General features: G+C 38.2%; 1 protein-coding gene across 4 annotated transcripts in view; it reads right to left on the bottom strand.

Moving 5' to 3' along the window:
• Positions 1–2,626: 2,626 nt before the first annotated feature.
• lrrc8aa (leucine rich repeat containing 8 VRAC subunit Aa) overlaps positions 2,627–16,843 on the bottom strand; it is a 45,097-nt gene continuing 30,880 nt past the window's right edge. For all 4 annotated transcript variants that reach the window (XM_041193154.1, XM_041193155.1, XM_041193156.1 and 1 more), the window contains 2 exons: positions 10,704–12,882; positions 2,627–8,254 (listed from right to left, as the gene is read on the bottom strand). In XM_041193154.1, coding sequence (XP_041049088.1) covers positions 7,979–8,254; positions 10,704–12,875 — 2,448 coding nt within the window. In that variant the 5' untranslated portion in view covers positions 12,876–12,882 and the 3' untranslated portion in view covers positions 2,627–7,978. The remainder of the gene's footprint in view (positions 8,255–10,703; positions 12,883–16,843) is intronic.

Below are 16,843 nucleotides of genomic sequence, written 5' to 3'. Positions count from 1 at the left end.
AGAAAAATGAAAAGTGATCTGATTTAAACATATAAGATCCTGAGTGGACTTGATAGGGTAGATGGTAGATAGTTGATAATGGTGGAGCGGTGAGTTAGACCAATAGTAATCCACCAATATGCATTTAGTTAAGCATATAGTTGTGGATAAAACTGAAGATTTCTACAATCATAATAATGTGCATACACTACTGAAAGACCAATGTCAATAATTACTATAATTTCATTGGTATTTTTGAGATGACAGTGGCAACATTCTGCCTTTAGTATTCACAGTTATGGCCAAGTCATTCTATAATATTAAGGCTGTGCAGTGTAATCAGTAGCAAAATTTGAAATTTTATAATGAACCACATTAAATACATTACATGGAATGCTGCCTGTTTCAAATTAAATCAAAATTAAAGAATCTAGCCTCAGCACCTAGTAAAAAGGTAGGAAAAAAGATCCTGGGGAATTCATAAATAAGAGAAATGCAAAAATAAACAACATATCTACTGACATCTGGAAAGAGATGTACATCAGCATTGTGGGTGGAGACCTGTCACTGTAGGACCACAGATTATTGCACACAAACACAAAAGCTACAAAATTTAAACATTTTTAGTTCTGTAAAAATGAGCAGCATTATTATTACAAGGTGTCTTAGGTATGAATAAGAGATGAGAGTAATTCCAGTTTGCCATGATCTCACAAAGTGAGTTAGTTGTAATTTTTGATACTTGAATATCTTCTTAATCAGATACAAAAGACTAAATTAAATACACATGTACACACATAGGTTAGATGATTGTTCAGCTTATCCACAATTAAGACTTTTCATTTTATTTAACACGGCCTTTTTGTTTCTTTAGCTTTCTCCCACCTCCGGTTTTCCCTCAATTTGGCTGTCCTTCAGATACTTGCATTTCTATAGTGCTCCTCAGAAACAGGAAAGTATCAAAATGCTTTATACTGAGGAATAAAATGTTTTACTTTCACTGACCTACAAAGTTAATTAAGTAAAATCTGATCAACAATCAAAACTATTCAACTTGAAATTCTTTAGATCATTTTGAGAAATGTGACAAATTGTTAACAATGATTTCTTGATTTAAAATGGGTTCCTATTTTCAGACTTGCACTTGGTTCTGGTTATTATTTAAATGACAAATCTGTTTCATGGATTTTCATAGCTGTAAAAAGTATATTCATAATTTGGATTTTACGTATTTAGTCTGTCAGGATTTGCCTTTAAGATCAATCTTCCCAGATTCAAAATTAAATACAGTTGTCTATATGTCAACAATAATAATTTAGGTTCCTGGTGACTTAATGTGTTACCCTGTGAGCAGCTGAAACATACAGATCTGCAAAGTTACTAATTTAGTTCCAGGTTGTTACGAAACTGGCTAATCTCAGCTAAGATAACAGAGTGGGTGCCTCAGAACCCGAGTTAGAGAGGCAAATATCAGCCGGAGTTTCAGCTCCTAATTCTTACTGGAAGTGCATGTTTGTGGGTGCCGGATGAAGAAAGCTACAGGCTGGCAGCAATACTGGTGAAAATTAAAATACTGGGTTTGTTTTCTTTAACTGAATATCCAGTTTTAATTCCCTGTTTACGCTGAGTTAGCTGATCTCAGCCAGACTGGTGGCTCACGTTCTATACTTGGTTTCTCCCCGGGCTAGGGAGGGGAAATATCACAATGGCTTCTGGTTGAAATGCCCACAGATGCTAATTTTCATGACTCAAATATAAAAGATAGGGAATTCTCAGATTTTGACTTGGGCCCTCAACCAATCAACTGGCCCTCAACCAATAAATAAGACAAGGGCACCAAACCACAGGAACACCATCACTTCCAAGTTCCCTGCCAAGTTAGACATGATCTGGATTTGTACATGTATTGCTTCATCATTGCTGAGGCAAATTCCTGGAATTCTCTACCCAACAACATTGTGAGATCATCCTCAACACAAGTGTTGCAGCATTCAAGGCTGCAACACACCAGTATCTTCTTAAGGTAACTAGGAATGGACAATAAATTTGGCAATGCCAGTGTTTCTACACCTGCAGAATAGATTTAAAAAAAATGATAACCTGGGCAAAGTACCAGAGGGCAGATGCATAATTGTGGAACCAAATGCCACCAAGTAGAGATGGATAAAGTTGGTAAGTAAAGAAAAATAAAACTGCTTAAAACTCAATATATACACATGCACATTCATCCCTTCCTTATTACTGCAAAAAATTTGGTTTTTTTGCTCCTACCAAATGAGGTGCTGTACAGTTCACTTCTAGCCACACTTTGTTACCAATCTTCCCCCTTGCAGAAGTAGAACTCCAGAGCTGCTGGCAGCCTTCCAATAGCTCAGCCTAATGGCCATTTTTCATGTAAACCTGGACAATATGTACAGGAAAGCTATTTGCTTGTGGGAGGGGCATACAGCCAAATCCAATCCTATTACCACTCAAGTTCCACACATGCTCCACACTGGAATGACTTAACAATGACCAGGAACAGGAGTCTTCATTGACATTCCCCCTCCCTGAGCAGCAGTTAATATAACCATAGTAAAGTTACAGCACAGAAAAAGGCCATTCAGCCCATAGTGTTTGCACCAGCCAAAAAAGAGAAAATAAAAGAAACTAGCCATTCATTTTAATCTCACTTTCCATTACTTGGTCCTGGTCCATAGCCTCGCAGGTTACAGCACTTCAGGTGCAGATCCAGGTACCTTTTACATGAATTGAGCATTTCAGCCTCAACAAAATCATAACAAGATTAGGAACATATTATAAAAAGTAGCTCTATATGTCAGTTATATTGTATTGAAGCACTATTTGTCTATTTGGCTAGTAATATAGAATGACACTTTGTTTTTAAGTTTAAAAAAATATTTTTCACACTCTTTCCCATTGTAAAAAGTTATTTCCCCCTAATTTGCTCATTCATCCCAAGTTTAAAGACTGTGCAGTAAGCAGTCCCTACATCTAAACTAGCCCCACAATCTTTCAGGTCCTGACTCAATCCTGTGGTCAACCAAAATTATCTGCCAATCAGTTGACTGATCACTGAAATGATCTTGCCACCAACAGTTGGTTCCATTACAGCACAGACTGCCAGGTAAGAGACTGGGCGAGGTGTGTATCTTATGTGGAAAGCTTTTTGTCTTTAGCAAAAAAAATCACCAGTAAAGAGAAAAAGTAACACACTGGCTCATTTAGTAACACTCTGGCATCTGAGTCAGAGATTGTGGAATTAAGTCCCATGATGGACACATTCTAGGAGAAGATGTTCAGGTTGACAAAAAGATCTTATGGCACTACGCAAATATAGGGAGTTCTCCTTCATTTGGCCAACATCTCTCCCTCCCAGAAAATAATGCCTAAGATACAGCAGTGACAGTATGCAATAATATGCATCAAAAGCTGAGGTAAATGGAGAATTTACATATACTAGAGGGAGAATCATGTGATTAAAGAAAGATTTCAGCGAAAATTACATTTACATCTAATGATTTATATTTAATTTTATATACCTGTAATTATATAAAGTCAATTAAAGGAAACATAAAACGGAGTATATAATGGACAACCAATAGACTCGGACCAGTTCCTCTACCATGAAGTTGAAACTTCCACTTATTGTCTGGACATTCATTTATTTACTGTTTGTATATCCTTGCTTGTTCACAAATTGGCTTCTGTGTTTGCCTCACTTTAATTCCAGTAGTTATAAAGCTTTATCAGTCATCTTAAGGAGATAGTAAGGCACTATATAAATGCAAGCTCTTTCTTTTTGGAGTAAATTCTCTGCAAACTTGACCAATGTGTCTAAAATCTTGACCTACAGTTAACTGATAGGCTGATGATTTATTTTTCCCAAATATTTTTGGTTGCAAAGTCAGGAGGTGAGGGAGGAGCAGGGGAGTCAACTTAATCACTTCACCTAATAAGTGAGTATATGTGCAGACAAGCAATAACATCAGAAAGTAAGACTTTAAAAGTCAGAGCAGTAAAATATATCACTAAGGTAAATGGTGAGTTTACATATACTACAGGGAAAATAAGATTACAGCAAAATTCACATTTACATCTGATGACTTGTGTAATTTTATACAATAATATAATTTACACTTAGATTTACATAATTGTTTATAATACACATTTGTAATATTTATATCTACTCTGAAATTGCATATTTTGTACATTATTAATGCTTAGCCATTCTTTGAATGGTGATGGACAGATGACCAACACAAATTTATTTGTAACAAGAGTGGGTGAGGGACACAAATTCATTTTTCAATTAATTATTCTTCTTGTTAAATTTATGAACACACAGAAGACCCACTCATTTATTTCAAAAAGTATAAATTCAACACACAATTTCTTAAGATTTTGATCTGGGAGCCAAAAATGTTACAAAGTCATTTTGGTTTTAATGTAATACCCTTTTACTGATCATCTTGTTTTTAATGAGACTCTGCATATGAAGGTCACTGGCTGCTTGTTTTTGTGTCAAATGCTTGTATTTGGAGGAATTTCACAATAAGATTTTTTTTTTGTCCCTGTATAGCTGTATAATACTCATTTGGTTTATTTCAACAGCAGAGGTGATTGTGGTTTCTGAATGCTGAACAACTTTAGGCACCCAATCATGATGGGAAATCAGATTGCCATTTCAGAAATGTAAGTATCTTGTCATGTGAGACAGAGAAAGAAAGAAAAGGCAAACAGAAAGGTAGATGAAGGAAAGCCAATATTGAAGCACATGCATGTAACCAATAATTTTGTTTCCAAAGCAAAATCATGATCTAACTGAAACAAAATAATTACAATACTGCAGAATATGAATAATCTTGCAATTTATTCCTTGCAATTCAACTTCTGTAGGTAAAAATGCCAGATTTTACCATACTGACACGAGGTAAATTCAAAATTGATGGGCTTATTATTGAGATATCTCACGACATCCCAACTGAGATGCTGACTATTGAAAAACACTGCAGCTTTAAAATAGGGCTATTAAGACATGAAATTAACAACATTTCTAGTTACATTTGAAAAGAAATAAAACAAAGTAGGGTTTCAACATAGAAACTGTGAATAAAGCCTGTTTCACAGCATTAGATAATACTTTCTGCTGCTTTGAACAAATGTGTAAGCAAATCAACACAATTACAGTCACTTACACGTTTAATAAGCCAAACGATCAAAATAACAAACCTGAGAAAAGTGTTGCTACTAGTTTGAGGCTTATTCACCCCTGAGGAGACAGAACTGAAGTCTTAGCATCAATGACAATTGAAAAATAATGAAATCATATATAGCATCCAACTTAGGTACAAAGCAAGCCAGTCCCATTAAAAGCACACTGCAGTAGTTATTTCATTCTTAAGTGAGTAAAATGGAGATCATTGCAACATTTTCCAGTAATTTGAGCATTAACAAAAATAGAAGCATAGCACATACATTTTCTTAAGAAAACATTAGAACAGAGGCAACAATTACCTTGAAGAATACCCTTTTCTTTCCCCTGGTTGGCAGATGTTAGTGTCAGTATCAAGCTCTCACAGGTCAGGTACAACTTGATACACTGTAAAGCTCCCTCTACTCTGCCCCAGCCTTGGTGGAACACCACAACTTCAACAGTGTGGCATTTTTTTCCCAACCCATGCCTATCTGTGTGACATTGCCAACTAATCATAATTTTCTGCAGTCGGTCCATGTCCACTAGAGATTGTCCAAAGAGCTAGCAGACAGAAGACCCTTTGGTCCCATCAGTCTGGGTTGAATTTGAACCTACCTACCATAGGTGACAGGCCTACTAACCCAAGGCCACCCATCTCTCCAAATGCCATTTCTCCTCTAAGTTATGATACACATACACTTCAAATTTCATGTATTATCAATGTACCAGCCAGCATAGTACTGACATAATCAAAATGAATTGAAAAGAAGAAAAATGTGTGAATGCTTACAATAGAAACAGAAAATATTGGAGAAGTACAAATGGCTAATCAGCATTTAATGGAGGCTTCCATGGGTCCCTCCCAAACTGCTATCTTTCTCTCAAACACAGGAGGGCCTGTTGTGAAATTACTGAATAAAATTGATTATTTTCTTCCCATGTGCCTTTGATGCCCCTCCTTACTTCTCAGTGCTTCTTCTGCCCTCTTTTCACGCTAATTTTCATCTTTTGTTGATCTTTTTCATATTGCCAATTTATTCTTTATGTCATTTCCTTTCTCCATTTCAGGTAGGATGAGGGCAGAGTGTGGAGAGGACCAAGGATGACAGGTTACAGATACAGAGCAGGAAAACCTACAAAGCACTGGTAGAATCAGTGGTCTGATCTAAACAAAAATATGGCAGCAAGACCAGGACACTTAAAAAAGCACAAGCTGGTTTGGAAGAGCAGTAACAAAGAAGAGAAAACATAACTTGAGCCTGGGATTAAATAGTGGAACTGTTAAGAAACCAGAAAAATTAAATAGCATGGGCAATTGTCACAAGCAAACAGCCACACTGCAGCATGCAGGTTCACAAATAGTACTGTTACAAAGGTTAACCCTGTACTGAACCTAAAAGGTACAGTACACTATGGGTGAGGGGAATATTTTATACAGAAAAATATTTTTAAATTAATCATTAAGTGAATTTTTCCATTTTATTTTCCACCCACCAAGTGCTAGGGTACAATGTTCTGGATATCATCTCTCCTACCCATTCTTCCTTTGTGAACCTAGATAATCATGACAGGCTGTATGACAACAGAGGCATCCCAACAAAGCCCACTTCCATCCTTAACCGTGGTTCACACAGATGCATTTCTAGCAGGGGTCACTGGACAGTAAACAGGAGCAGGAACCCTCAGCTCCCCTTCAACTCCTTCTGCTCCCTACTCCCACCCTCAAACATGCTGATTTTTCACCTCCCTTACCTAGGCTGCTGAGATCAGATAACTCACAAACCAGGTACTGAACCTGTGCCACATGCTGCATCGACCCACTAAGTTAAATGACTGTTGAGTTACAGTAAAAGTTAGAAACTGATTTGCCTCTTCCCTCAAGTATCAGTAGAGGAACATTTCTAATGTGTATACTTTATCTTCAGTATTGTAATTCAAAGTACTTTTGAAGAACAGTTACATATGTCATGGAAAATAGATTTTCTTTCCTTACAACTTTTTTTTTTAAAATGAAGGAAGTGCCCCAAACAACTTAATTAAATTGAACTTTTAATAAAACACTATCCTTTAGTTTTTTAACAGCTTCATAAAAAAAGAAATCTCTCCAAACAATCCTCAAAACTCAATACTCGCTCCTTTCAGAATAGTGCCTACATCAACAAAGACAGGCCGCCATGGAAATTCCGCATCCTCTCTTCAACTGTTTTGCCAACAAAACTGAGTATTGTGTCGTGTCTTGCTCTATTTGGAAGGGAATGATGGAAAGGACGTCAAATCTGAGTTCAGTTTAATCATCATGCTAAATAAAATAAGATCAGCTTGATGAGTAACTAACATTTTTTGGCCTAAGATGATCAAAAAGGGATTATTTTTTCTCTCTAAAATATCACCGGTTGTTTCATGCAAAGGTTGTATTGCCTGTTTGGGGCAGATACAGTACCGGTCCCTAATACAGTACCAGCTTAATTAATAAATAACAAGGCATTGGCAATATCAGTCTGTTGACATGTCATGGCTATGAACATATTAGCTTTTTTGTGATTCATTAAAGCAGAAATACTAATTGTGTTAAGATATTTAAACTCTTTAAGTGATTCTTTTAGTTACTGGCAGGCATTCCATTCTGTCTATCGCTCTGTTCCGCTTGGAGAGCACCAGTTCCAGGAACAGAAAACTAGACACATTTCCATTATATAAACAACAGGACAGGAGATCTGCTCAATCATTCCAGTACAGCAGGCTTTCAAAATCTGCTGGAAACTTGGCAAGATAGAATTTTTTCCCTTACAATGTAAATAAAATTCAGGCTTGTTCCTTGTCTGCTCGCCACAGTTGCTCCTTGACCTCAGATGGGAGTGTATTGAAGAGATCATCCTCTACCACGAGGCCACTTCGTTTCAGTAGCCGGCATTCCCCCAGCTCCACAGGGAGACACTCTAGTCTGTTTCCACGAAGCTCCAGCTGTGTTAAACTCATCAGCTCACCAACCCGCGATGGCAGTGATAGCAGGCAGTTATTGCCTAGGTTTAGAGTCCGGAGCTTACGGCACTGGAAGAGTTCAGGTGGTAGGGTTTCAATCTGCAAGATGGGGGTGAAGTGAAGAAAGAGAACAAAAATGTTAAATATTTTAACTGCTGCACTTGCTGGACTGAAATAGCATTTATTAAGCATGTTAAAAAAAGCTTGTTTATTCAGAGAATACCAAAGACATTTTTGTAAATTCTCCAAGTTTTATCTCATATTATAAACATTAGAAATTTGGAGGAAGTCACTAGCTATAGAACAGAAGACATGAAATTAAACTTCGAAAGGACTAAAAAAATTCACTTCTTCATAAAGAGTTCTCCCAGCAAATCACTTGCAAATTTTAGTCTATGTTTTATGCCTGTTTGCATGCATAGAACGTGTGTAAAAATCAATGCAGGAGGAAGTAATATTTTCATTTGATAAAAACAAAAAACTGCGGATGCTGGAAATCCAAAACAAAAACAGAATTACCTGGAAAAACTCAGCAGGTCTGGCAGCATCGGCGGAGAAGAAAAGAGTTGACGTTTCGAGTCCTCATGACCCTTCGACAGAACTAAGTAGAAATAGGAAAGGGGTGAAATATAAGCTGGTTTCCACATACACACACCTTAAACCAGCTTATATTTCACCCCTTTCCTATTTCTACTTAGTTCTGTCGAAGGGTCACGAGGACTCGAAACGTCAACTATTTTCTTCTCCGCCGATGCTGCCAGACCTGCTGAGTTTTTCCAGTTAATTCTGTTTTTGTTTTTAATACTATCATTTGGTCCATTTGGACAGCATGCATCTCCACATCCTCCAACACAGTTTAACAATGGTGTTTATTTATGAAAATGTAAACCTGAAAGAAATTTTTTTGGAAGTGGTTACTTTAGGTCGTCTAGTCTCATTCCATCTTTCTGCTGGCAAGAGAGTGCAGCAGGATTAACGTTTACCTGCTTCCTAATCCTCTTTGTGAGAAGGTTTAAAATGATGTATTGAAATGTCAATTAAATTGGTTTGAAAAGCAAAAACAAATAAAACAAACCAAAAAACCCAAAATCGAATTTACACTTAGCATGTGTAAAAATGTCACAGCCGCATGTTAAAAAGGCCTGTACTTTTGTAAAACTACAGGCTATTCTCAATTGACGTAATTATTGGTGTAAATGCTCTCTGCAATAATCAAGCAAAGATCTGGCAGTCACTGTTTGAAGGATTGAGTAACTGTAGTGCAAACAGTTAGTAGATGCCTCAAAGGAGACAGTTACAAATCAACGTTCTGCACTTGAGAAAACTCAGACTAATTAAGTTCAGATTTGCAATTTAAAAGGTAGTGGATAAAAAAAACCATTGGAAAACTGGAAAGTTTAAAAAGTTAACCAAAAGCAAACTACTACAGACCAAAAAAGTATATACATGTCAGATGTCAAAACTAGAACTCAAGGCTCCGGAGATCATATCCCAGTCGAGTTTCCCTTACAGGTAGTTAGTTTCATTCTAGTGGAGGAAAGGACTACTTAGCGTACGTACTTTGGGTAAGTAAACAATAATATTAATGAAGTCCACAGACATGTTTAGATTGTCTTACCCTATTGATTAAAAGGCAGCATTAATGATGTGCAGAGCAACAACTTAAATTTATGTAGCATCTTTAGTGTAATACAATGACATAATGCTCTTCACAGGAACATTAAAAAGTAAGACTGTACACTGAGGAGACATTAGGGCAATTGGCCAAAAGCTTGCTCAAAGGGGTGGATTTTAAAGAGAGTGTTTAAAAGGAAGAAAGAGAAGAGAGGCAGAGATCTAGGAAAACAATTGCAGGGTTTGGGGCGCAGCCGGCTGAAGGCACAGCTACCAATTGCGAAACAATTAAAATCAGGATGCTCAAGAGCCAGATTTAGAGGAATGCAGATATCTTGGAGGGTTGTAGGACTGGATGAGATTTCAGAGATAGGAAGGGGTGAGGCCATGCAGGGACTTGAAAACAAGTTGGATAATTTTAAAAATCCAGGCATTGCTTGACGAGGGGGTAGGTAATGCAGGTCAGCGAGCACAGGGTGAGCATAGATGAATGAGACTTGGTGAGAGTTAAGCCAAAGGCATCAATCTTTTGGATGACCCAAAATTTACAGATAGTGAAATATGGGAGACCAGCCAGGCGTATGTTTGAATAGTCAAATCGAGAGCTAACAAAGGCATGAATTAGAGCTTCAGCAGCACATAAACTGATACGGGATGAAGTCGGCCAATGTTACAGAAGCGGAAATAGGCGGTCTTGGTGGTGGATCAGAAAAGGGGTTGGAAGTTCATTTTGGGGTCAAATGTGACACCAAGTTTGCAAACAGACTGATTTAGTCCCAGAGTGTTGCCAAGGAGAGGGACGTAAGTAGCTAGGAAATGGAGCTTGGAGCGGGATCAAAGACAATGCTTTCAGATTTCCCAATATTTAACTGGGAACAGGACAAAATAGACATAAATGTAGATGAATTGTCCACATATACATATGCACACTCACTCTGTTTGCCGTGACAGCGAAATACTGCAGATTCTGAAGGAATCCAATGTCCTGCGGTATGGAGGTTAGGTTGTTGTGACTCAAATCTAAGTACCGCAACTTGCGGCAATAGAAGAGCTGAGCGGGAATCTTTTCAATTTTATTCCGGTTCAGGTACAGCCTTTCCATGTTGGTCAAAGTGCCAATCTGAATGGGGATATAGGCAATGTGGTTATACCACAGCTTAAGGCAGACAAGGCGCCGTAAGTGCTGGAAGCTGATAATTTCCTCAATTGTCTTCAAATTGTTGTCTTTGAGATCAATCTCCTGCAAGTTATGAAGACTGAAGATGGAGTGTGGGATTCGTTCTAGATCACAACGGATCAACTCCAATTCTGTTAAATTAACCATCTTCTTTAGGCTATTGAGGACCATAAGCTTGGTGCCCTCATTGTTGATCGACAATTTCTGCAGATGGACTCCAACATCTGTGACAACCTGTGGCAACTTTGTTAGGTTGCTCTTTAACCTCAAAACTTTGAGACATTTGAGTTCCCGCAATCCATCAATCACGATGTAGCGATTGTTCTCAGCACTCAGGTTCCCAGTTAGGTGAAGTTCCTCAAGGTTCTTCAGGCTATAGATCCATAGAGGGATCTCTTTGATGTCTGTAAACTTGATATGTAGTGACTTCAGGTGCTCTCGTAAGAAGGCAAGAGCTGGTGCCTCAATCTTTGCTGGTGTGTGGTACAACCAGAGTTCTTTGAGGTTAGTAAGTTGGGCAATGATTGGAGGAATGGTGACATCCAAGATCATCTCCAGTTTGAGAACTTCTAGCTCAGTCAGGTCAAAGATGGTGTCTGGGATTCCACTCAGCATGAAAAGGTGAAGTTCCAATTTGTCCTGAGAGTTCTTCATGATCCTCTGCCGGAGTTTCTCTAGGGTCCATTCATTATTCAGATTGAGCTGTCGTAATTTGTTCTCACTAACCTCGGACAGGAAGACAGCAAAACGTTTTGAGTACAACGGATCATACTGATCAATCAGATGCAACATGAAAGCAAAATCATTCTTGACATCAGGAATGTCGCTGTAGCTGCTCTCCTCTCGAATGGACTCGAATGAATACTTTTTCAAAGAAAGGCGTAGCATCCACCAGAGTGTGTACATGCAAATGAGTCCATAGACAATCACTAAACTAATATAAAAGGATGCAAGGATCTTGAACAGTGTAGCTAATGGATGAGCACACTGATACACACGGTACCCTGTGAGGTTCTGAATGTCCACTATACAGGACACATCAAATTTTATATCATCAACATAATAAAGTGAATAGCTAATAATAAGAGCAAATTTGATTACTTTAATAATAGTCTGTCTCATGTAGAGTTGGTAAACTATATCTCCTTCCTCTACATGAGTACGGAATTTTTTTACTTTTTCAAACAGGGCTTTAGCTTGCTCTCCCTCCTTCTTATCCAATACACCTGTTTCCGAGCGATCAACTATTCCCTGCTCGATGCGAGATTTTGTTCTTTGCAGCATGGGTACGCTGGCCTCCACATCCTCACTCACTGAGGAGGATTTCTTTACCATTGAGCCATTCATTTTAACAAATGATTGCTTTGGGTCACTTTCCTCCACCACGGTTTCAGATAGTGCCCGTGTTGTCCATGGCGAGTCAAAACATTTCAGAAGGATGGATACAAAGTGTTCCAGCTTTGAGCTGGTCCGAGGATATTTGAACCAGAAATTGCTACAAACCAAGAACACCAGTGTGTGCAGAAGTACAAGGTATGGAAAGTATTTTGCAAACCAGTGAAGTTTATTCTCATAGCATACTGCATCTACATAGTTGTACTGGTGCCGGTCCAAGTCATACTGGATACCTGTGGGTTCACTGGAAAACGGGTGAAAGACTGAATATGGGGGGAGGGATGCATTTGGGTATTCAGTGGTTGGTGGCTCTTTGGACAGTGGCTGAACAGGTTCAACACATGTATTGTTCATAACCCACTTGCAGGGTAAACAAATCATTTTGTCTTGTGTGACTTGCAGTGTGCCACCAAACACTGCTATCATAAGCATTACAATGGAGATGTAGTCCGTAAACACGTCCCACCATGGCTTCAAGATGCGGTAGGCAGGCTGGGTGTCAGCGAAATATCGTAGTTCTGTCACTGGAATCATCACGCACCTGGAATTAACAGAAATAAGTAACAGCAGATAGCACTTGCACCTAAGAGCATACTCACTAGGATCTTATAAAGGATAACAGTGGGCACTTTAAAATTGTCACACTGCATACACCCAGCAACATAATTATAGATTTACCTCTTTCTAAATGGGTTATGTCTGCATGGAAAAACTATTTTTAATTATATAATGGCTGCAGCTTTGTCACAAGAGGCGGTGTCGGCAGGAGCAAATTAAGGTGATGAGTTAAGAACATCGCATAAGTAGAATATCAAATGTTAATGGAGATACGAGCAACTCTGAGGCTTGTTCATAATAGACTGGAGGATATGCTATTTCTTAAAGTCAGAAGCATTATACCAGGTAATGCATAATGTATTATAAATGCTTCTAAGCAGTAGTTGTGTGTAATTATACCTAACTGCAGTGGTTACATTTACATGACATTGAAATCATTGACACTTGTGCACCCAATGTTCTTTATGGTGGGGGTGTCCAAACCTTTGGAGCGGAGGTTGGACCAGAACCACAAGCCACAACAAGTGAGTGGACCACATGGTTAAAATGGTTTTGTGTCAGGCAACGTGATGTTTAAATATCAGGTGCAACTTTCACTTTCTTTTTGACAAAAGAATTTCCATATTAAATGAAGCATGACTCACAACTATTTGAATAAAATACTTCCAAAATTCATAGTATTTGTCGTTGTTAGCAACACTACCCAGTGCATCCATTGATACTCATGAAGAAAAAGACATAAGCCTGAATGTAAAAAGAAATCGTCCATTCATTAAGAAAAAAAAATCGAACACTTAAAAGGAATTCAAAGCCATATAAAAATCAAAATTGTCAAAATTGCCTGTTTGGGCGTTGTTTCTCCATTTGCTGCTGGTGCTTATTCTGCTGCATATCCCAGCTTCAGCTGGCAACGTCTACTTCCCAGCATAGTGTAACTGTCATCTGTCACTGGGTGTGGTTGCTCTTGTGCAGCTTACTTCCACCACTTATCTGTGCCAATACCTGCTCCTGAAGTTTTTGAAGGAATGAAAAGTGTTCTGCTCTCGTGGCCAAACAATAAGGGCTGTTCCTTGATTAATCTAAATCTCCCGAAGAAGTAGCAGGCATTGCCAAAGCTCCAGAGTCAGGAAATCAAAAAGCTGAAGCCAGCAGCAGAAGACACATGAACACAAGCATGCAGAGAGAAAATAACCCAAATAGGGCTTTAACAGGAGCTTGGATGTCCCACCAGCTTCAATGCCTTCTTTGTATCTCCATTATAAATATAAACATAAAAGTTAGAATGAAAATAAAAAAGATAAAATTTAAGCTGGTGATTGACACCTGCACACGAGTCCAATTATTCCTGCTCTCTAACTCTGCTTCTAACGTAGACTACACAGTGCGCAACACCTGATGAGATTGCCTAGTAATATAGTGGTACACTTATTTCCTGTAACGCTTCTCGGAGTTTGCTTGTTACAACATCTCCTCCATTCACCGTATAATGGAGGATCTACTATGATAAAAGTGCTATATCTCGAGTATATTTCCTGTCTGTCACACTTCAAGTATCAGTTTGCAAACATGTCACATAAAGGTAGGTAGGTACTAAAATGCACAAAGCCTCATAACAATCGAAAATACCTGAATTGATGTAGTAGCTAGAATATCAATAACCCATGACTGACCTTAACAATCACACATAAGCCCAATTATATCTGCCTCCATCACACTCTCAGATAGCACATTTCAACTTGTTTGAAGAGAGAGCCAGGATTCTGAGTTATAACTGGAACAGCGGTAAAACTCCTGTCCTCACCAGTTTTCCTACAGCAAGTTAGCACACATGTGCTACAGGACTTTTAAAAAGTTTTGAGGAAGTCAATGCACCTGGTATAACCAGTTTAATTTTACAGTAAATGAAAGCATCATTGATCCCCAGAATTGGAGTAACAAGATATTGATCACCCAAACCAACAGATGGTACAAAATCCTCCTGTTTACACTGCAGCATACTTCAGGTATTAGAATTCAGTCTGCAGGTCAATAAATACAGATGGCTGTGAAATTACATAAGTTTAGCATCACCTGGTCCATGAAACACACAAATGAAAGGTGGACTTTTGCACTATTTCATACCTCATTAGGCAATCAGTGGCAGCCTGTTTTATATCAAGAATTTCCATTGAAATCAATGCTGCTGATTTGCATTACTGGCAATGATCTATTTCATCCCCGTATTTTTACATAGAACGAAGAGGATTATATTTTTTCAGCTAATATAACATATTGCTTAAGATAGAAAGTAACATAAATAGTACAGTACTAGTAGTATATAACTGAATAAACTTGAACATAAAAGAACACTGTGACTCACCCTTATCTTAATGAGTAGGATAAGCCTGTTTCCTAGCGCACAATTTGTGGAACCCTGCTTCATTTTGGAAAGGTTTAAACACAAATCAGTCTTGACATTCAAGCTGCTTCCAAACTTGCTTTTTGATGTAAATAAGCAAAGAAAAAAAAATTCACAGATATATGTTGAGGCAAAGTGGACAACTATTTCAATGGATTTCTGGGACAATTCAGGGAACTCTTTCCAGTGAATGATGTAGCTTATCAAGAGTGGCGACTTTTCAAATTGGTGCACAAACACTCAGTGTCACCAAGATTAATCAAATTCTCTTTTAGATTCACAGGACTCTTGACTTTTGCTACAAAAATGAATTTCAAAGCCAGACAAAATACTGCAACTCATCTGCCTCTCTTTCATTCATTGAATTTTGGGCAAAGCTTAGACAAATGCCCTAGAATTACACCTCAAGCTTCCAGAACTGACATTTTACAGTGCCAATAATAACAAAACTGTTAGGAAGGTAGTTATATTGTTTTACAGGAGGGAGCTACTCCCTACTGAATATTTTTGGTAAAACTTTGTACTTTTCCGTCCAAGTTCCCAATGTTACAGTTCCTACCTTTGAAAGGAGCATTGAGGCTACCAAATTTTCCAGCGAAGTAGCCCAGTAAAACTTGGAAGCGCCAGTTGTGGAACTGATGTTGAAGTGAGATTCAGAATGAATCAAAAGCCATGCAATGCAGCATTCATCTCAGAGTTAGCAGATTCTTAGCAAAACTTTACTACAAGACAGCCATTGAACTTCTTCGATTATCTTCATCTGTTCTCTCAATTAAAAGAGCTTTCATTTGAAATGGTCATGTGGTTTATTTTCAAGGGTAGCATGTTTGACCTCCAAACAGTTTAAGAAGATTTCATGCTGTCTTGAACAAGGAAGTCAGCACAACCAATATAATATGGTTGACAATTGTTGGCAGACCAGTAAGTGTGAATCCCAAGTCCAAGTAGGGAAGATCATTTTTCCTATTTTACTTTTGCCCGCCTCTATTTGTCCCTACACAGGATCAATTATCCTCAACTTTACACTTCAAAAAAAAAAGTTCCATTCCTTCACAGTTATCAAACACCATAGCTACGTTAGTCATACAGCATGCTGCAGAATAACATCATGTACGATACCAACAGTAAGTCCTGTGAGCAGAACAAAATTCAAAACAATATATAAAAAGTTCTGTACTGTGCACCAGAAGCAGCACCGATTGATCCATTTTCCACTTCTAGAAACCACCAGAAATTCAAACATTGTGCTATACTAAGATCACCCTTATCTGCGTGTAGTATGCCTTTTCTTTGAATTTAAACTTAAATTTTAAAGATACTGAACAAACTTAAAAGAAATTCAGACTTTCAATGCAACTCCTCTGGCTATCCAAGGATATATTGATGATTCTCCTTCTTGGCCACACTGTCTCTTCATGTCTCAGCCAATACCTTGTCATGCCCCCTATTGTCCAAGGCAGAGGTTCCCAATCAACCAGCTCACTTACTGTTCCCTTCCTCTGGAGCTGCCCATTAGATGACCCCTTCAGGATTATGAACAAAATGA

The sequence above is a fragment of the Carcharodon carcharias genome, chromosome 8 (assembly GCF_017639515.1).
Source record: "Carcharodon carcharias isolate sCarCar2 chromosome 8, sCarCar2.pri, whole genome shotgun sequence".
Classification (NCBI taxonomy): Eukaryota; Metazoa; Chordata; class Chondrichthyes; order Lamniformes; family Lamnidae; genus Carcharodon; species Carcharodon carcharias.
The sequence above is the reverse complement of the archived record's forward strand: the minus strand, read 5'-3'. Positions and strand labels throughout refer to the sequence as shown.